This window comes from Rhododendron vialii, chromosome 9a (assembly GCF_030253575.1).
Source record: "Rhododendron vialii isolate Sample 1 chromosome 9a, ASM3025357v1".
NCBI classification, from domain to species: Eukaryota; Viridiplantae; Streptophyta; class Magnoliopsida; order Ericales; family Ericaceae; genus Rhododendron; species Rhododendron vialii.
In genome coordinates, this window is record NC_080565.1 from 25,719,953 (window position 1) to 25,742,306 (window position 22,354).

The 22,354-nt window shown below is 45.5% G+C and overlaps 2 protein-coding genes across 2 annotated transcripts in view; one reads left to right on the forward strand and one right to left on the reverse strand.

Moving 5' to 3' along the window:
- Positions 1-22,354, reverse strand: part of LOC131301879 (uncharacterized) — a 61,900-nt gene that overhangs the window by 25,625 nt on the left and 13,921 nt on the right. The window lies entirely within an intron of this gene.
- LOC131299742 (uncharacterized) lies at positions 13,558-15,146 on the forward strand. Its single transcript, XM_058325323.1, has 3 exons — positions 13,558-14,485; positions 14,567-15,034; positions 15,142-15,146. The coding sequence occupies exons 1-3, from the start codon at positions 13,558-13,560 to the stop codon at positions 15,144-15,146; spliced, it is 1,401 nt and encodes a 466-aa protein (XP_058181306.1).

Below are 22,354 nucleotides of genomic sequence, written 5' to 3' on the forward strand. Positions count from 1 at the left end.
CGAAACTCAACTCCCTGTGTCACCAACTGCTCAAGTGCTGCCCCAAACATGGACTCATTCATTCCCTAGGGGTGACCGTCCTGTTCACGTTGGGGACAGTGCTGGTTCATCAGAAACAGCACTTGCCCTAGCTCAAGGGTTGCTGCTCCCTGTGGATATGCAGAAGGAATCTGGATCTACACCTGACCGGCTAGTATCCACTGGTCTCGTCAGTGGAATTAAGGTAATGTGACTCAATCTTTTCATATAAGTCTTAATGTATATTTCGTATACCACATATCAAATACTGCTACACTTGTCACTTACCACTCGGTGTTGTTGCTAGTTCATTCAAAAAATGGTAACCCTGGGGCAAAAGTACCAAGAAGCTGAGGCCGAACAAATCAGATTGCTAAATGACAACACTCGACTTCTTCGGACAGTTGCTCGTCTTGAAAGAGAAAGAGACAAAGCCAAGGCGGATTTTAATGGTGCTAAGGGCAAGCTGCAAATTGCCGAAGAGAGCCTAAACCAGGCCTTATCTGAGATTGACAGCACCAAGAAAGCATCATATGAAGACGGCTACCAGAAGGGCTATAACGCCACAACTGCTAGTTATGTGGAACAGATGCCAGCTATACAGGACCAGGTTTGGATTGCCTGCTGGGAAACCTGTCTGACAAAACTAGGAGTTGCTGAGGATTCACCCTTTTGGGTTGACAACGAGCTGCCTAGCACCCGTATTCAGAACATCGAAGACATTCCAGAGCCAGAAGGACATCCAGAGGAAGACTTTGAACGGCAAATTGAAGAATTTGCCAATGCTGAGGAAGATAACCCCACGGATGTGGACCCCACTGAAGCTCCTGCTCGGGATGTACCTATTGAGCCCATTAACTTGGAAGAGAATGTAGTCGAGGGTGGTGCTGACACTGAGATCAACACTGATACTTCAGAGGTCCAGAATGTGGATTGATTTGGTAAGTACATGAACTGTTTTGATTGCTGGTCCTGCGTGACCATAAGCATATTTTGGCCCTGTGAGGCACCAGTACAGTTAAATACTTTGTTAACACAGGTATTCGGCCCTTCGTGGCATAACTTTAATGTTTTGCTCGGCTTCCCTGTTTGCTGCATCTGTTCGGATGCAATTAAGTATTTCGTACTGTTAACCATCATTCGTTTTGCATAAGTATTTCGTACTTACACATGATTTCCTGTTCTGAAGTTTAAGTTTCACGTACTTTAAAAACATTTGTTTCCCAGTATCTCGTACTGTCTTTTTAGTACATACAAGTGTATTCATACTTGTATTCGTTATGTTTCACGTACTCATACAAAAACCTTTAAGTATCACGTACTTAGAACTACTTGTGTGTTGGATAACGTTTAAGTTTTCTCGTACTTTAAAAATCCATACAAGTGTTTCATACTTGTTAAGTATCACGTACTCACATAAAAACGCCTAAGTATCACGTACTTAGAACATCACACAAGTGTTTGTGTTTAAGTTTCACATACTTGAAATTCTATACAAGTGTTTCGTACTTGTATTCGTTAAGTATCACGTACTTAAAAATGTATAAAACTTTTAAGTTTCACATACTCAAAAGGTATACCCTGCTCCCCAATACGAATGAGGGAAATTAAATTCGCAGTTCGTATTAAAAACAAATACCACAACAGTTATACTAAGAAGCGATTGTATTCATAATCTGCAAAACTCAAGAGGGCGTTTATTCGTACCCCTTGCAACTAAAATAGTCAAAACTAGAACAAGGGAATTATATTCGTAATTCCCACACAATCACGTAATGCAAATTTAAAACAGATTTTAATACTTCTAAACAAAGAACTTTCGTAGATTATGAATATTCCAAGGCCTTGGAATTGGATCACTATCCAAATCTGCCAATCGATAGGCTCCTATGCCTACAATCTCAGTTACTCTATATGGGCCCTCCCAGTTGGCCCCCAGCTTGCCTTCGTTGGCCACCTTGGTGTTGCCGAGCACTTTTCGTAGCACGAGGTCCCCAACACCAAATTCTCGAGGATGAACATGCTTGTTGTAGCTTTTCATCAGCTGTTCTTGGTAGGAAGCAAGATGAACCAAGGCTTTTTCCCTCCTCTCCTCGGCGAGGTCAAGCTCGATTTCAAGAGCCCTATCATTGCCTCCACTTTCAACCAAAACTGTCCTGTTGGTCGGCAGGCCTACCTCCAGAGGTATGACAACCTCTGTTCCATAAGCCAATGAATAGGGGGTCTCTCCCGTAGACCTCCTAGGCATTGTTCGATGAGCCCACAAGACCAATGACAACTCGTCTGGCCATTTTCCTTTAGCTTTGTCAAGTCTTTTCTTGATTCCATCAAGGATAGTTTTATTAGACGCCTCTGCTTGCCCATTACTCTGAGGGTAGGCTGGGGTGGAATAAAAATTTCTTATTCCGTATTGGGCACAAAAAGCCTTGAATTTCTTCTGGAATTGGGATCCATTGTCTGTAATCAATGAATAAGGGACCCCAAAACGAGTGATGATGCTTTTCCACACGAACCTTTCTATCATAGGTTCAGTGATTTTGGCCAATGGTTCTGCCTCAATCCACTTTGTAAAATAATCAGTTGCTACAAGCAGGAATTTTTGATTCCCAGTTGCTTTGTGCAATGGACCCACGATATCCATCCCCCATTGAGCAAAAGGCCAGGGACTTGTTAAAGGTACCAGATCTTCGGCGGGTGTTAGAATCATTGGTGAGAATTTTTGACACTTCTCACAAATCTTTACATACACTTTTGCATCTTCTTGCATGTGTGGCCACCAGTAGCCTTGAGTAATTGCTCGGTGGGCAATGGATCTCCCTCCAGCATGGCTCCCACATGTTCCCTCGTGGATCTCATGAAGGAACTTCTGTACCATCTCAGGATGTACGCATAGCAAATAGGGACCTGTAAAAGATTTTTTATACAACTTACCCTCTGGGGACAGCCAAAACCTAGCAGATTTGACTCTTATTTTGTGGGCCTCCTTTTTATCAGAAGGGAGTATCTCGTCTCGTAAGAACTCCATTATTGGGTCCATCCAACTTGGTCCTTGGTTCACGTCCAAGACCAGGTCTACATTCCTCCCAATGCTCGGCTCATTTAGGTATTCTACTGCCACCCTTCTTTTGAACTCTGTTGGTACTGCTGCAGCTAACCATGCTAAAGAATCTGCATGAGCATTCTGTCCAGAACTTATTTGCTCAATATATACCCTCTCGAAGGTATCAAGCAAGTCTTTTGCTGCCTGCACGTAGGCTACCATCTTTTCATTCCGAGTCTCGTACTCGACGGACAGTTGATTCACAACAAGCTGGGAATCACAATACACCCTGACCCGTTCTGCTTTAAGGGTCTTCGCACTTCTTAACCCAGCCAAGAGTGCTTCATATTCAGCCACATTATTCGATGCACTGAATCCAAGCCGAACAGAGAGTTCAATTAGAACTCCTTGAGGAGGAAAGAGGACAACTCCAATTCCGGAACCAGTATTACATGCTGATCCATCAACGAATAACTTCCATTCTTTGGGATCCTGTTCGGCTACGGGTTGATCCTTCAAGGATGATGTTTTAGCTGCCTGTTCCTTTCTCGTAGGAGGCAAGGGAGCAACAGTGGGGGAAAACTCTGCCACAAAATCAGCCAACACTTGGCCTTTAATTGCTGTGCATGGCTGATACTCGAGATCATATTGACTTAACTCTACGGACCATGTCGAGATCCGTCCCGAGAAATCTGCCTTTCGAAGCAGTGATTTTAATGGATACTCAGTATAAACCACAACCTTATGGCTTTGGAAGTAGTGTGGCAATTTCCTGGTTGCTGTCCTAAGTGCCAGGACAAGTTTTTCTAAAGGCAGATATCTCGTCTCTGCATCCAACAATGTCTTGCTAACATAATAGATGGGGATTTGTTCGATCCCCAAGTCCCTCAACAAGACTGCACTTACTGCATGCTCGGAAACAGCTAAGTACAGAATTAAAGACTCACCAGGCTGTGGAGTTGACAACAGTGGGGGCTCGGCCAGGTACTTCTTCAGGTCCTGGAAAGCTTGTTCACATTCTGCTCCCCATTCAAATCCCTCCCTTTTTTTCAATAACTGAAAAAAGGGTCTGCATTTGTCGCTTGACCTGCTGATGAATCTGTTAAGTGCTGCTGCCATCCCATTCAGCCTCTGGACTTCCTTGGTAGTTTTGGGACTCTGTAGTCTTTGTAAGGCATCAATCTGATCGGGATTTGCTTCTATCCCTCTCAAAGTTACCAAATGGCCCAGGAATTTTCCTGAGCCAACTCCAAACGCACACTTCGAGGCGTTGAGTTTTAATTTATACTTCCTCAGGATTTCGAACACTTCCTTCAGATCAGAAATATGCCCTCCCTTTTCTCGACTCTTTACCACCATATCATCTATGTAAACTTCCAAAGTCTTCCCGATGAGCTTCTTGAACATAATGGTTGCAAGTCTTTGGTATGTAGCCCCAGCATTCCTCAGTCCAAAGGGCATAACACTGTAACAGTATAACCCTCGTGGTGTGATGAACGAAGTCTTCTCCTGATCAGGTTCAAACATAGCAATCTGATGATATCCTCGATATGCATCGAGAAAACTCATTCGCTCGTAACCAGAGGTTGCATCAACCAATTGGTCGATCCTAGGCAAAGGAAAACTGTCCTTAGGACATGCTTTGTTCAGGTCTGTGAAGTCCACACAGACACGCCACTTCCCATTCTTCTTCTTTACCACAACAGTGTTGGATAACCACTCTGGGTAATAGACTTCATGTATTGCCTTGGCCTCCAATAAACGATCGACCTCTTCGATCACAGCATCTACATGCTGTACGGCTGCCCTTCGTTTCTTCTGAATGATCGGCTTATGCAGAGGATCAATGTTTAAATGGTGACAGATCACATCTGCATCCACCCCAGGCATTTCCTCAGGTACCCATGCAAAAACATCAATATATTCTTTCAGAAATCTTATCGACTCAGCCTTTTCGTTTGCTGGTAATGATTCCCCAATCAAAAAATATCTTTCAGGATCAATCTCGTTGATCTGAATCTTCTCCAGGCCCTCAACCACTTTTTCAGCCGGGCTTCTTCCAACATCCTCGATGGTTGGTTGGTCTGGTACTTCTAATGTGTGAACATGGTGGACCTTTGGGGCTTTTTTGATGATGGAGATCAAACACTGTTGAGCCACTTTCTGATTGCCTTTAAGGACTTCAATCCCATTTGAACCTGGGAATTTTACCATCTGGTGATAAGTCGAGGAGACTGCTCTCATTTTGTGTAACCACGTCCTCCCTATAATCGCGTTATAGGAAGATGGGACATCGACTACCAAAAAGTCCGTTCTCAACACTACTGATCCGGTCCGAACAGGTAACGTCACCTTTCCAAGGGGCCAGGCTGCTCCTGCACCGAACCCAATAAGAGGTGTTGTAGACTGTTCTAAGTCTGATTGGGCCAGCCCCATCTTTTTGAATGCATCATAGTACAATACCTCTGTACAACTGCCCGAGTCCACTAGAATTCTTTCGATGTCGTATTCCCCAACTCGTAGGGTTACGACCAATGCATCATTGTGGGGTATTTGGACCTCCCCCAAATCATCATCACTGAATGCCATGCTCTCTTTGCATACATCAGTCTCTCTCCCCCTCTTGTTTCCTAATCGCATCACGTGCTGATCGTGTTTGACCTGTCTTTGCAACAGCCTCACCTCACTCCTCGTATAAGGTGCAGCCAACTCATGTATCATATGGATCACGCCTTTAGGGTGCTGCTCGTAACCCAGCTCCATAGCCTTCCCTTTCTCTTTAGGGTCCTCCTGGATAAACTCCTTGAGATAGCCCCGAGAGACCAAATCATCAAGGTGCCTCTTGTATACCTCACAATCCTCGGTCATATGGCCCCAATCTTTGTGATAACTGCAGTGCTGATTCATAGCACGTTTTGCATCTTTGTCTCCGCCTAGACTTGGGGGCCATTTAAAATATGGCTGATTCTTTATTCGATAAAGAATCCTGTATATTGGCTCCTTCCAAACCGTAGTGATAGAAAAGAAGGACTTGGGGTCAGGAGCTTGCTTGTCCTTGTATGGCTCTTTCTTAGCCTGCCCATACTCCCTTCTGTCTTTGTAAGACTTGGGTTCTGGCTTATCCACTTTTTTGGCAGGTGCCTTCGGCTGTTCGGCAACCGCCCTGCCATCCTCACGGAGTATGTCATCCTCCATTCTGGCGTGTTGCTCTATCCGTTCCATCAATTTAGCCAAGGTGGCTACTGGATGTTTATTCAATGAACGGCGCAGCTCTCCCCGAACAGGCAAACCAGTTTTGAACGTAGCAATTGCGTACTCCTCACTGCAACTTTCAATCTCGTTGAAAGTTTCCCAGTACTTCTTTGCATAATCTCTAATTTGCTCGTTCTCCTCCTGCTTCATGGTGGAAAGACTCTCAAAAGTCTTTGGGGCCTTTCTGCTCGTTAAGAACCGAGCAGTAAATTCCTCTGCTAGCTGCCTCCATCCTCGTATGGATCATGGGGCCAACTTATGAAACCAGGATAAAGCTACCTTGCCAAGACTGGAGGAAAACATCTTGCACAAGATGGAATCATCCCCCTCATGCATAAACATGGCCTGTTGATAATGTTGTATGTGAGCTACGGGATCCGTATTTGTCTCGTAAAGTACGAATGCACCGTGCTTCACTCTGCTCGGCAACCTTGCTTCTTGTAGCCTCTTTGTAAAGGGGGAGGCTGCAATATTACTTAGGGCCTTGCGTGCTGCTTCTCGTGCAGTCACTGTCCCATCCTCTTGCTCCTTTGACTTGTGGGCCGAAGCCTTGACCCAGTTAGCATCAGGCCTCTCGTACCTGTCTCGATGATGCTTTCTCGTATCCTCTTCCTCGGGGGTAAAACTTCGGTCTCTGCTCCTCCTTTTTCGTGAAGAAGTCCTCCTCTCTGGTGTTCGGCTTCTACTTTTTCTTCCCCTTTTTCGTAGAGAAGCCTCATGATGCCATATAACAGGACTTCTGCTCTTGCTTCTGCTCCTTCTTCCTCGTGAAGGAGCTTTTCTGTATTGTACCATAGCATACCTACTGCCTCTAGAATTTCTTCGAGACAGTCCAGAATCCTCCGGATGCTCCTTAATTCTTTCCAATTCTCTGATCTCATGCTCTCGTTTTTTAATCAGACGAGCATACTCCTCGACTTCTTGCTTCTTCCTATCAAGAACGTCGTCACTATGGTGCACACTTCTGGAGTGCGCGATCGATTCATCCCTATGATGGGATTTACTCCTTCTCGTGGATCTCGAAGCCGTCTCTCCATCCCCTCTATTTTTGGAGTTATGATGCACGGTAAGGGGGCGGTCCTTACTCGTGTTCCTCCTGTGCCCCCCAGGTGGAGATTTGTCCCTCCCCTCATCTAACACATCTTTTGGTTCATGCGGTGTTGCTGGGGTTACTTCCACCATGGTCGTATTTCAAAAGGGAATTCTTTCGTTTCCCACAGACGGCGCCAATTGTAGGGGGATGAAAACAATTGATGCTTCGGATCAGCTGGATTACAACGGCTTATTCGTGCCTCTTCACCGGAACCCTAGCTCGACGTCTGAACCCTAATCTGCAAAATAGATAGGGGGTGAGTGCACCTTTGCCTCTCGTGGCAAAGGCCCTCCGATGCCTTTGTTAGTATCCCGTACTAGCAGTTAAACCCTAATTATCAGTAGGAAAGCAATAAGAATGCAATGTATTGCGTACCTTTTACCTCTAGGTTTACCTCATATTTATAGATTTATGGATGCTTGCTGTCCAAGCATCCTTGTTGCCATAGGATTCCTAACTCGTATAGGAAACCCAGGATATCAAGGAGTCTCGTTTCCTTTATCAGTTTATGGAAAAGAGTCCTTTTAGGATTCTTTTCCATTAAGAGCCGAACATCCCATACTCGTTGGGTATTTTTATCAGATCCTATATTCTTGGGATCTTTATCCCTTTATGGGACATGACTACTCTGGAACCTTCTAGAGTATTCCCTCTGCTCCTACTTCTGATTGGAGCTCCTTCTTTGTTCGACTGTCTCATGGCCGAACAGACTACCTGAACCAGGGACTTCACATGTAACTTGGTCCAAACGTAATCAAAATGTCTCCTATCTGCCGAACAGATAGTTTACACCAGTGACTTGTCATGTCATTGGCCTTTATTCAGCCGAACAGATTACATGGACCAAGGACTTCACATGTCATTGTTCCATATCGCTGTTCTTTATACTGCCCGGCGATAAGTCCAGTCGTATTTACTACGTGTTCCCAAACATCACGTGTTCGGTAACTAAATGTGTCTGCTCGAGAATACCTCCCTACATAAACCACAACTTTATGGCTCTGGAAATAATGTGGCAATTTTCTAGTTGCTGTCCTTAATGCTAGGACCAATTTTTCGAGGGGCAAATACCTTGTTTCGGCATCTAACAAAGTTTTGCTCACATAATAAATTGGGATTTGCTCGGATCCCTTATCTCTTAAAAGTACTGCACTCACAGCATGCTCAGAAACAGCTAAGTATAAAACTAGAGACTCACATGTTTCTGGAGTCGAAAGAAGGGGAGGAGAGGCCAAATATCCCTTTAGATTCTGGAAGGCTTGTTCACATTCGGCTCCCCATTCGAACCCTTCCCTTTTCTTTAACAACTGAAAGAAAGGTCTGCACTTGTCACTTGATCGGCTAATAAATCGATTAAGAGCTGCTGCCATCCCAGTCAATCGTTGGACTTCTTTCGTTGTCCGAGGACTTTCCAGATTTTGTAAGGCCTTTATTTGGTCGGGATTCGCCTCTATTCCCCTTAGAGTTACAAGATGGCCCAAAAACTTTCCAGAACCGACTCCAAACGCACACTTCGAGGCGTTGAGTTTTAACTTGTATTTCCTCAAAATCTCAAAAGCTTCTCTCAAATCTGCAATATGGCCTTGCCCAGCTTTACTTTTTACCACCATGTCATCTATGTAAACCTCCATAGTTTTGCCGAGCAATTTTTTGAACATGATGGTTACCAGTCTCTGATACGTTGCCCCTGCATTCTTCAACCCAAAAGGCATGACATTATAACAGTACAACCCTCGTGGTGTAATAAAAGACGTCTTCTCCTGATCTGGCCCGAACATTGCAATTTGATGGTATCCTCGATATGCATCGAGAAAACTCATCCGCCCATATCCCGCTGTTGCATCAACCAACTGGTCAATCCTTGGAAGAGGAAAACTATCCTTTGGGCACGCCTTGTTTAAATCTGTGAAGTCAACACACACACGCCATTTTTCGTTCTTTTTCTTGACGACAACAGTATTTGATAGCCATTCTGGATAATAAACTTCCCTTATTGCCTTGGCTTCCAACAAATGATCCACTTCCTCGATTACAGCGTCAACGTGCTGTACGGCTGCCCTTCGTTTCTTTTGAATGACCGGTTTATGCTGTGGATCTATATTCAAGTGATGGCAAATAACATCTGCACTTACCCCAGGCATCTCCTCTGGTGTCCAAGCAAATACATCGACATAAGTTTTCAAGAAACTTATCAGTTCATTCTCTTCCTCTTCTGGCAGTGATTCCCCAATTAGAAAATACCTATCTGGATCAATCTCGTTGATCAGTGTTTTCTTCAAATCCTCAACTACCCTCTCGGTTGGGTCTTTTCCAATATCCTCAATGGTCGGCAGATCCGGAATTTCCACAGTATTAACATGGTGGGCATTATGGACTCTTTTTATGATGGATACCAAACATTGTTGAGCTATCTTTTGGTTACCTTTGATGTGCTCAATCCCATTAGACCATGGGAACTTTACCATCTGATGGAGAGTTGAAGAGACTGCCCTCATCTTGTGCAACCATGTTCTTCCTATAATCACGTTATAGGAAGACGGTACATCCACCACTAAGAAGTCGGTTCGTAGCACCACTGTCCCAGCCCGAACAGGCAGAGTTATCTTGCCTAACGGCCAAACTGCTCCTGCTCCAAATCCGACCAATGGAGTTACTGATTGTACCAAATCTTCTTGTGTGAGCCCCAGTTTCTTGAATGCATCATAATATAGCACTTCGGTGCAACTCCCTGAATCCACCAAGATTCTTTCCATATCATATTCCCCAACTCGTAGGGTTATGACCAAAGCATCATTGTGAGGTACCTAGACTCCTCCCAGATCTTCATCCGTAAAAACTATGCCCTCGTTGCTTGCCTCTTCGTTGCGCCCTCTTTTCTTCCCCAACTGCATTACATGTTGGTCATGTTTCACTTGTCTCTGAAGCAATCTCACCTCATTTCTCGTATAAGGTTCGGCTAATCCATGTATCATATGGATTATCCCTTTTGGATTCTGCTCGTAATCCAACTCCATTGCCTTGTCTTTATCCTTGGAATCTTCTTGGATAAATTCTTTGAGATAACCTCGTGAGACTAAATCATCAAGATGCCGTTTAAACATCTCACAGTCCTCAGTCATGTGACTCCAATCCTTATGGTAACTGCAGTGCTGATTCGTAGCACGTTTTGCATCTTTATTCCCACCAAGAGTTGGGGGCCATTTGAAATAAGGTTGATTCTTTATTCGATAAAGAATCCTGTAAATAGGCTCTTTCCAAACCGTGTTTATGGAAAAGAATGACTTGGGATCCGGGGCTTGTTTATCTTTGCACTGCTCTTTCTTCGCCTGCCCATAATCTTTTCTTTCACGATAAGTTTTGGGCTCTGGCTTGTCAGCTTTCTTTATAGGTCCCTTTACTTGCTCGGCGGCCAACTTACCATCCTCTCGTAGGATGTCATCCTCGTTCCTGGCGTGCTGCTCAATTCTCTCCATCAATTTTGCCAATGTCTGCACGGGACTCATGTTTAGAGACTTACGCAGTTCCCCCCGAACAGGTAAGCCTGTTTTGAACGTGGCTATTGCGTATTCTTCACTACATCCTTCAATCTCGTTGAAGGTTTCCCAGTACTTCTTTGCATAAGTCCTGATCGGCTCATCCTCTTCTTGCTTCATAAAAGAAAGACTCTCAAAGGTTTTGGGAGCTTTCCAGCTCGTCAAGAACCGTGCAGTGAATTCCTCGGCCAACTGCACCCATGTTCGGATAGAGCGTGAGCCCAATTTGTGGAACCAAGACAAAGCAACCTTCCCTAAACTCGACGGGAACATCTTGCACATGATTGCATCATCTCCTTCATGCATAAACATTGCTTGCTGGTAATGCTGTATATGGGCCACAGGATCAGCATCTGTCTCATAGAGGATGAACGTTCCATGCTTTACCTTGGTCGGCAATCTAGCCTCCTGTAACTTTTTTGCAAATGGGGAGGATGCTATATTCTGGAGTGCTTTCCGTGCTGCTTCCCGTGCAGTCATGGCTTCATCCTCTGGTCCTTTCTTGGATCTAATTCGTTCCCAATCGGAATCAGGTCTCTCGTACCTGTCTCTATGATGTTTCCTACTCCCTTCCTACTCGGGGGTAGAGCTTCGACCTCTGCTTCTCCTCTTTCTTGGAGATACCCTCCTTCGCTCGGGTGTTCGGATCTTGCTCCTCCCTTTTCGTGGAGAAGCTTTATGTCGCCTCGGGGTCAGACTTCTGCTTCTGCTCCTCCTTCCTCGTGAAGGAGCCTTTTGGTACTGTACCAAAGCGTATTCACTACCTCTAGAATTTCTTCGAGATAGTCCAGAGTCCTCCGGATGTTCTCTGATTCTCTCTAATTCTCTGATTTCATGTTCTCGTTTTTTGATCAAACGAGCATACTCCTCAATTTCTTGTCTCTTCTTATCAAGAACGTCTTCGCTACGGTATACACTTCTGGAGTGTGCAATCGATTCATCCCCTCGATGGGATTTAGTCCTTCTCGTGGACTTTGATGTTGTCTCTCCATCTCTATTTCTGGAGTTGCCGTGGATAGTAGGGGGGTGGCCCTTACTCGTGGTCCTCTTGTGTCCTCCTTCGGGCTTTCTCGGAGCGCCGGGTGGAGACTTATCCCCTCTTCCAATCAACACATCCTTTGGGTCGTGTGGCGTTGCTGGATCTACTTCCACCATGGTCGTATTTCAAAGGGAACTCTTTCGTTTCCCACAGACGGCGCCAATTGTAGGTGGACAAATTCAAGTAGTGCTCTGAACAGCACTGGAATGCAGCGGCTTCACGTGCCTCTTGAACGTAACCCTAATCTGTTAATGTAACCCTTGTCCTGCAAAACAGACAAGGAGTGAATGCACCTTTGCTTCTCGTGGCAAAAGCCCTCCGATACCTTTGTTAGTATTTCGTACTAGCGATCAAACCCTAATTATCAGTAGGAAAGCAATAAGAATGCAGTGTATTGCGTACCTCTTTCCTCTAGGTTTACTTCATATTTATAGATTTATGGATGCTTGCTGCCCAAGTATCCATATTGCCCTAGGTTCCCTACCTCGTATAGGAAAACTAGGATCTCTTGGATTCTCGTTCCCTTATCAATTTATTTCCTTAATCCTTGTAGGACTCTTTCCATAACAAGCCGAACATCCCATACTTGTTGGGTATCTTTCTTAGATCCTATATTCTTGGGATCTCATCCCGTAACGGAATACCAGTGATTCTGGACACTTCTAGAATGTTCCCTCTAATAGGACTTCTCCCTTTGTTCGGCCATCTCATGGCCGAACAGGCGGCCTGGACCAGTTACTTCACATGTAACTGGTCCTAAGGAAACAATTTGGACCATATCCTTTCTAAGGAGCTCTCCTCCTGTTCGGCTCTCTCTTGCCGGACAAGTTTCTTGAACAGAGGCATCTTGTGTAATTTTCCTTGTATTCGGTCCAATAACGCCTCGTGTTATTGCACCGAGAATCGTACAACCTCTCTGGACCATTGACTTCTCATATCACTGGTCCATAATGCGTTTGACCTTTTCTTTGGCCGTGCTCGGGCTTGTTTTGTACCTGTTCGGGAATACCTCCCTACATCCAACACTTATAATCCGGGGTTGTGGTCTAATCCGGCTTTCTGATGGAGTAACCAAAATGAGGTCGGCTCGTCAACTTCTCAAGCTCCTCCTCAGAATCAAACTTGGCGCCAATCCCAGTTTCAAAGTCAGCCCCGGTTTCCTCCGGCACAAGCTCAAGGCCCACCCGGATTCATACCACCAGGCCAATTCCAAGGGCAAAACCAATTTCAGCAGCAACCAGCACCGCCGCCACGACGTTCTTTGGAGGATACTCTGAATGCATTCTATCAAATGCAAACGACCACCAATGAGCAAACTACTCAAGCGATGAACGATATAAGGAATCAAGTGGGTAAATTAACAACGGCTATCGGTGTATTGCAACAAGAAAAAGGCAAACTACCTACCCAACCTCAATCAAACCCTCAAGGCCAACATTTTGCACAAGGCTCTTCGGTGACTTTCCCCGAGCAAGCAAATGCCATAATATCGTTGAGAAGTGGGAAGACGGTTGATAATGCTCAAGTGGAGCCGCCGGTTGCGCAAATCTTGTTACCTTTTTCGGCACCATTGAAGCCCACAATGCCAAATGGGGAATCTCCCAAACCGGTTTCTACGGAAGAAGAAAAGGGAAAAGCCAAAGAAGTTGAGGTTCCACAAACTTTCACCGTTCCCGCTCCATATCCTAACCAACTTAAGTCGCCTGCCAAGCCGAATTTGAACAGTGATATCTATGAAGTTCTTCAGAAAGTGACAGTTAACCTTCCTTTGCTCAATGCTATTAAACAAATTTCGTCGTATGCCAAATTTTTGAAGGAGTTGTGCACTCACAAACGGCAACTCCAAGTGCAGAAGAAGGTGTTCTTGACCGAACAAGTAAGCTCACTCTTCCAGTCAACCCTTCCGCCCAAGTATAATGATCCGGGGTGTCCTACGATATCCATCACTATTGGGGGTAAAGTTGTTGAAAAGGCTCTTCTCGATTTGGGGGCAAGTGTAAACCTCCTACCGTTCTCGGTCTATGAACAACTTGGTTTGGGAGAGATGAAGCCTACTCGGGTGACTTTACAATTGGCGGATCGGAGTATCCGAGTTCCTAAAGGGATGGTCGAAGATGTTCTTGTTCAAGTTGACCAGTTCGTATACCCAGTCGACTTCATGGTTCTTGATACATGCCCGGTGCCGGCGGCTCAATCGTCCGTTCCAATCATTCTTGGCCGGCCGTTTTTAGCAACATCCGACGCCGTCATTCATTGCCGGGATGGCCGCCTTAACATGAGTTTTGGCAACATGCAGATGCAAGTCAACATGTTCCATATCGGTAGCCAATTGGGCGATGACGAGGATGTGTGCGGAGTAAGCATGATCGATTCACTTGTTCAAGACCACGTCACTACGTTTATTTGCAAAGATGAGTTGGAGTTGGCACTGACTTCCGCCGAGGCCGATTTTCTTGAAGCCCCTGAGGTTGCGTACTTGTGCTCTTTGTTAGATGAGGAGGAGATGTGTGGTATAACCCCGTGGGTCCCAAAATTTGAGGAGCTACCTCCTATTGAGAAGTGAGCCGTTCCGTCTAGTGTGGAACCCCCAGTGCTTGAGTTGAAACCACTACCGGATACCTTCAAGTACGCCTATCTTGGCGACGGCCAAACATACCCGGTGGTAATCTCCTCCGCCCTCACCGACCTTCAGGAATTTCAATTACTCTCTAAGTTGAGGAAGCATTCAAAGGCTATTGGATGGTCCATAGCCGATATCAAAGGAATAGATGGATCTCTTTGCTCTCATCACATTTACATGGAGGAGGATGTTAAGCCCTCTCGCCAGCCTCAACGACGATTAAACCCGATTATGAAGGATGTGGTGCGAGCGGAAGTTCTTAAATTGTTGGATGTTGGCATTATTTACCCGATAGCGGATTCCAAGTGGGTGAGCCCGATACAAGTGGTACCTAAGAAGTCTGGGGTGACTGTGGTGAAAAATGACAAAGATGAGCTTATTCCAATGCGTGTTCAGACTGGCTGGAGGGTGTGCATTGATTATCGGAAGCTGAACGCTAGTACCAGAAAGGACCACTTTCCCCTTCCGTTCATCGATCAAATTTTGGAGAGAGTGGCCGGGCACAAGTTCTACTGCTTCTTGGACGGGTACTCTGGTTATAATCAGATTGAGGTGTCCTTGGAAGATCAAGAGAAGACTACGTCCCCATTCGGGACCTTTGCGTATCGTCGTATGCCGTTCGGGCTTTGCAACGCCCCCGGTACCTTCTCGCGGTGTATTTTGGGTTTATTCGGTGACATGGTGGAGAAAATTATGGAAGTATTCATGGACGACTTCTCAGTTTTTGGTGACTCTTTTGAGGCTTGTCTTACCAACTTGGGGTTAGTATTAGCCAGGTGCGAGGAAAAGAACCTAGTGCTGAATTGGAAGAAATGTCACTTTATGGTGACCGAAGGCATTGTACTCGGCCATACTGTTTCTTCGAAAGGCATCGAAGTGGATCAGGCAAAAATCGATTTGATTGGGAATCTTCCGACTCCAAAGTGTTTGAAGGATATCCGATCTTTCTTGGGGCATGCCGGTTTCTATCGGCGTTTTTTCAAAGATTTTAGTGCAATTGCCCGGCCTTTATGTCATTTGCTCGCCAAAGATGTGCCATTCGAGTGGACGCCGAGTTGCGAGGCCGCCTTTGCCAAGTTAAAGTCTAGTCTCACCTCTCTACCTATAGTGCGATCTCCGGACTGGGAATTGCCCTTCGAGCTCATGTGTGACGCCAGTGATTACGCCGTTGGAGCTGTTTTGGGCCAAAGAAAAGGGAAAGAGCCGTACGTCGTCTACTATGCAAGTAAGACGCTCAATGAGGCTCAAATGAACTATTCGACCACGGAGAAGGAGCTGTTTGCCATAGTCTTTGCGTTGGACAAGTTTCGGTCTTATCTAGTGGGGGCTCCGATTACCGTGTACACCGATCATTCGGCTCTCAAGTACCTTTTTACGAAGCAGGATGCCAAGGTGCGTTTGATTCGGTGGATTTTACTCCTACAAGAATTTGACCTCACTATTAAGGACAAGAAGGGTGTCGAGAATGTGGTGGCCGATCACTTGTCTCGATTAGAATTCGAAGATCATACATCGCACATTCCTATCGGTGACTCCTTTCCCGATGAGCAGCTGTTCTCCATCACTATGGCTCCATGGTACGCGGATATAGTGAACTACTTAGTCACCGGTCTTATGCTTGGACATTGGAATTTGCAGGAGCAGCGTCGGTTTTTGGCCGAGGTGAAACGGTTCTCTTTTAACGACCCGTATTTGTTTAAGTATTGCGCTGACCAACTTGTTCGCCGCTGTGTGCCCGAGTCTGAGCAACATAGTGTTATCCAGTTTTGCCACACGGAGGCTTGTGGCTGCCATTTCTCGTTCAAAAAGACCGCCGCTAAGATTTTACAGTGCGGTTTCTATTGGCCACAATTGCACAAGGATACGTTTGCTTTCTGCCGGGCATGTGCACGCTGTCAACTTCTGGGGTGCGTGATGCGACGTAATGAGATGCCGCTTACCCCCATTTTGATTATTGAGGTGTTTGACTGTTGGGGTATCGACTTCATGGGGCCATTTCCTACATCTTTTGGGTACCTCTACATCTTGTTAGCCGTTGACTATGTCTCCAAATGGGTGGAGGCTATCCCAACTCGTACCAATGATGCCCAAGTGGTCGTTGAATTTCTCCGTGAGTACATTTTGGCGCGATTTGGCATGCCTAGGGCTATCATCAGTGACCAAGGGTCCCACTTTTGCAACCGATCCATTGCGGCCCTCATGCGGAAGTATTCCATCATTCACAAAGTCTCAACGGCTTATCACCCGCAAACAAATGGCCAAGCGGAGCTTGCGAATCGAGAGATTAAACATATCTTGGAGAAGACGGTTAATCCTACCCGCAAAGATTGGTCAACTCGATTGATCGATGCTTTGTGGGCTTACCGTACTGCGTACAAGACTATCTTGGGAATGTCACCTTATCGGTTGGTTTACGGGAAAGCATGCCACTTGCCAGTCGAGCTTGAGCATAAAGCGTATTGGGCCATTAAGAAGCTGAATTTCAATATGGTACAAGCCGGTGCCCGCCGCAAGCTCCAATTGACGGAACTCGAGGAGTTGAGGTACAATGCTTACAACCATTCTAGCACTTACAAATCTAAACTCAAAGCCAAGCATGATAATAAGATTTTGATTAAAAACTTTGTGCCCGGTCAGAAAGTCTTGTTGTATAATTCTCGATTGCATTTGCATCCCGGGAAGTTGCGCTCACGTTGGGCCGAACCTTATGTTGTCAAAAATGTGTCCCCTCACGGGGCGATAGAAGTAGAAAGCATGCGTAACGGTTCCTCTTTTACAGTTAACGGTCAGCGGCTTAAGCCTTTCCTTGGTGGCTTTGAAGCTGGCGAGCCCGATGAGGTCTTGGCCGATCCCGTTTATACGGATGGCCCATCGTTTTAGCTTGTGTTACTCTAATTTGCACGGGGAGCGAAAGCGTAACCGCTGAACTTAACTGTTTGTCGGACTCGGCCCCCGGGTAGGGGGTACCCTCCATTGACTTGGGTATATGTAGCTCCGCACGCCGCTACTCAAAAAAGGATCGTGTTCCCAGCTCCGATTAGTAAGGGCAATTTTAATATCAGCGACATAGGGCTTTCATTAGCTTTTCTGATAGGAGTAATTCACAGTGAACCACTCACGTCTTCCAGATTAGCCCCAACGGTGGCGGCATAGATCTTAGGTTAGGCCTTGATATTCCCGTGCTCCATTACCGCACTTGGCTCTACCTTGTGCCTGCCTGGTCACGATCTTAGGGGACGCTGGATTTCATTGTTTGGCGGAGTCCAGCTGTGACTTGGACTCTCCGAGCTCTGATATTAAATTCTGTATGTTTGTACATTTGTAAATATTGTTTTATCTTTTTGTTCTTATTTCTCATGTTTCGGGCGTTTCTCACTAAGAGATTTCACCAACGCATCATTGTATCGGGCTTTAATTAGTCCTTCTTTTGTCGTAGTTTGTCGTTAACGACCCTTGCTCACCAGATATGTCCCTATCGGGGGCAATTTAGGTCTTTGGGTGCGGCTTGATATTCCTGGGCTTTGGCACTAGGCTGTGTCTTGCATCACTTTGTTTTGATCATAGGGAACGCTGGGCTTAATTGCTTGGCGAGGTCAAGCGGTGAATTTTACTTCGGGCATGATGTAACAACTTTGATGGTCTAGTATAGCCACCTGCATTTTGCCTACTTGGTGAGACACGGGACGAAAAGTATGACTCGTAAGATTGCGTGAAAATCGGGTGGTGTCCTTTGTTTTTCTTTGTATATATGTTTGTTGGTGCCCGGATAACACGCGCCGGGCGGTTCTAATGTCATTTGGCTCTTAGTAGGTAGTTCGAGCTTAAGTTTTTTCCAGGGTGTACGTGCTACCACACCAGCCTTGGTGGTTTGGATCTAACGTCGGAATGATTGAGGCATTCAGGAGCTCTAAGCATGGGTGCAATTACGCGTCGCGATTGTTAGTCCAATAAAGTTTTGGCCATGATCCTGTGTGACTAGCTGTGGTTCCGTTGCAAGAGCCGAAGGAGTCGACCTTGAAAGCCGTTCGGATGACAAACGGAGCCGGTGACGCAAAAACCTCCAACTTGGTCGAGGTATAAGGGGGTTGACATTCCCCCGTAGGTACGATCTTTTGTTCCTTTTTTCCCTACTGTTGTTCTCCATGCTATGAGGGCATTGCATATTTCAAGTTGGGGGGAGGGACATAAATCGGATATTTATGTTTTATGCGTTTTGTTTAAATTTTTCGCTTTTGGTAGACCAATCCTTCCGTTATTACAAGTTAGTGGAATGGAGCAACTTAGCCCTTGGTCATCAGTCCATTAATTGGCAAGAGTTCGTGTAAATATTTTTGGTTAAACTTGTTCTGTCCAACTCGTATGCAAGCTGAAAGGGCGAGAAAATTAAGTGTTGAGTGTGTTGTGAGCAGGTTTGACCCATATCCCGTTGATTGTTCTCAGTATATTCTTAGTTAGATTTTAATCTCATGTCATGCCTAAACATGTTCGTTATCTACTTTAAATCGCTTCGGAATCTATGGCATATGTAAGAAATGATACAAGGCCATCTTTGCTTGATTAAAACCACAAGAGAGTCTCATTGTCCTTTAAAAATAAAGCCTAGTCCGCGTCTCACTCTTATCCATAGGAAACCGGATGTTTGGGTGGATGGTTGGAAGTTGGTTTTAAGCTTTGCTGGGCTGGCCTTAGGTTTACAGGCTCCGGGTGTATCTTAAAAGTGGCTCTGGGCGTCGGCATTGGCTATCGGGTGGCAAAGTTGAACTTCTGGAGATAAGCTACCCGTATCGATACGGCCCGTAAGGCGTATCGATACGCGTTTGTTCGTGGGTAATCAGAGAGCCCCGTATCGATACGGATTTTGGCCCGTATCGATACGCGTGGGTTAAAATCAAAATCTGCAGTTATTAAGGTCGGCCTCCTCATCTTTCCAAACTCCATTCTCTCTCACTAACCCTCCATAACCACCCAAGCTCTTCGAAACCCGAAACCCAACCCCAAAAACACCAAAATCAACCCGAAAACCCCATAATCTTTCATCAAACCTTCAAGCTTTCAAGGATTTCAAGTCAAATCCTACTCGTACGAAGGTAAATCCTCTCTCTCTCTCTCTCTCTCTCTATGCGCATCATCTCCCATTGTTCTTCCTCTATATTAACTCCAAACCTTGATTACCAACTATATTGCCATGCATTGCTATTTTGAACCATCCTACCATGTATTCTTGAACCCCCAACTTCCGAAATCACCCATGAACCCCTGTTTCCTAGATTTTTGAAATTTTGTTTGGATTTGGGACTGGAATTGCATGGCGAATTTACCATTTGTGTACTACAATTTAGAGGCAGAATCTGTGTAGTACAACTCAGAAGTGTTGTGGATTTTGTCTGGCCGCCTGTTTTTGTTGGAACTTGCGCGTTCCTGGCTGCAATCTGGGTTGTTTTCTGTAGTATTTTGTTTCAAGATTTGGGATATTGTTCTGTTTGGTAGGTCTTGCATGCAATGGTGAGAACAAAGACTGTGGCTTCTAAGGGCAAGGCTCCGGCTTCTTCTTCGCAACAAGCGGAGGAGATAGTGCAGGAAATGGAGGAGGAGGAGGAAATGATTGCGAACCCGCAAAAGCGAGGCCGGGCTAAGAGGAGGACGGCGGCTGAAATTCGTGCCGCAACTTAAAAGAAATGGGAAGAAGGGATTCGGAACCGGGGGTTCAAGAATGAGCGACATGTTGACGTCGACAACCTGGGCATTGATAATTCGTTTGTTCGTCGCATCCGTGACCAAGGTTTGTCTTACTACCTTGCCCCTAACCCTAGTTACAACAAAGAGCTTGTCGTAGAATTTTACAAAAACATGAAAATTCCGCCTAAGGAGGATGAGAAGAAGGATGATGCTAAGGTAACATCGAAAATTGGGAAGATTCCTATTGAGGTGACTTCAGGGTTTATTGCACGGGTTTTGAATTACCGCCAACCACCCGTGGATGATGTGAATTATCCCGATAAGGAGTATGTGGCAGACGAGACCGTTGTTCAGGAATTGTACAAAAATCCTAGGGAGGCGAGTCTCCCCAATGTGCTAGGAAAGTTTAAGGAGGTGTATCGACTAGTCAATCAACTAGTGCACCACAATTTCAATCCGAGGGGGACTGAGAACAAGCCGGATAGTTACGAGGGGGGAATGATTCACGCGTTCATGAATCCAAATGTGGTGTGTGACTGGGCAAAGGTTATATTTCAGGAGATGATTGATTTCAAGGCCAAGGCCCCAACCAACTCTAGGTTGCCTTTTCCATGCTTGGTGACCGTTATGTGTTTGGCTCAGAAGGTTCCCGCTTCCAAGTTTCCGGAGCGTGAAAAGCTCAATCCGGGGGATATTAATAGTTCCATACTCACCCGGAGTATCTCTCAGTCCCGACCTGCTACTGCTGCTGCCCCCACGTGGGGCGTACGTGACCACTTTGCCACCAAATGGTGCAAAGTCGGCTGCTTGGAATAAATTGTTGTTTTGCCAAGGGGTGGCCACTATGGGATGCCTGAAGAAACTGAAAAATGAGACCCGAGCCAATGCAAGGAGGCAGCGGAAGATCGATCATAAGTTAGATTGGGTTCTGAGTCAAGGAGTGGGGCAAGCCAGTGAGCAGTATGTACCACCGCCCGAGGAGCCTGATGAGGATAGCGATGATTTTGCTGGGGAGGAGCCTGTGTTCGTGGATGATGAGTAGGGTCGGTGGAGTAGTTAGAAATCCCTCAACTTGGTCGGGGTGCTTGGTGGTTGACAGCCCACCTCTTATCTTTTATTTCGTTGTTTTTAGTTTAGTTTAGTTTAATTCTGACTTTTTAGTTTAGTAAGTTTTTGTTGAGGCCGGCATGTGGCCTATGACTTGGTAGTTGGAGTTGGAGGCGGCCAAGGGTAGTTGAACCAAGCTAGTATATGGCCGCCATCCTATTTTGCTAACCGTTCTTTGATTTAAAACCAAGGTCAATTTATGCTATGAAGCCCTTAGTAGATCTTTAATATGCCTTGATTCCATTTCGATTTATTGCCTGATAGTTAGTATATTTAGTTTGTGGCATGTTTTCTTTCGGCAATTTAGTTTTCAATCGTTTAGTCGTAAGTTCTGTTTAATGGTGCTCTCCACTTATAAGGCATGGTATTTTTGTTCCCCGTGCCTAATTCGAGCACCTTTCTTGTGGGATATGGTTACACTGGTTGGAATTGGTTAAATTATAGCTTCGTATCCGTCTTTTGTCTTTTGGCGCTCGTTTTGGATACTTGATTATAACTTGCTCAATATTTAGTTGATCGCTCAATTGTTGGCTGCGAGTTGTTTTGGAATAATTAAGTTATTTTAACTCTTGCCAATTAGTTGCAGTTTGAGTAGGTGCTAAGTAGCTCTATTGGAAGGATGGTCAGGCATTCTTTATTTCCTTTAGTTTCTATTTTGTTGCTAGGGGCTAGCAACGCTCAAGTTGGGGGGTGTGATACGCCCTAAAGATTGCTTGATCGTGGTGCTTAAGTCCGTTAGTTAGAAGTGTTTTTAGCCTTTAATTGTCGTTTTTATTCAATATTGCTCGTAAGGTAGTTTGTTAAGTGTTTCAGGCAAAACGCCCTTAAAAGGCGTATTTTGAGTGCAAAGCCAACACCCAAGTTAATTCAAGAATCATCGCCCGGTGGAACTGGTGCCAAAGTAACCAAAGAACGAAGGCGAGAAGCATCGGGCAAGCCAACGGCCGTCGGGTGCCAAGTTCTGGGAGGCTGGCTT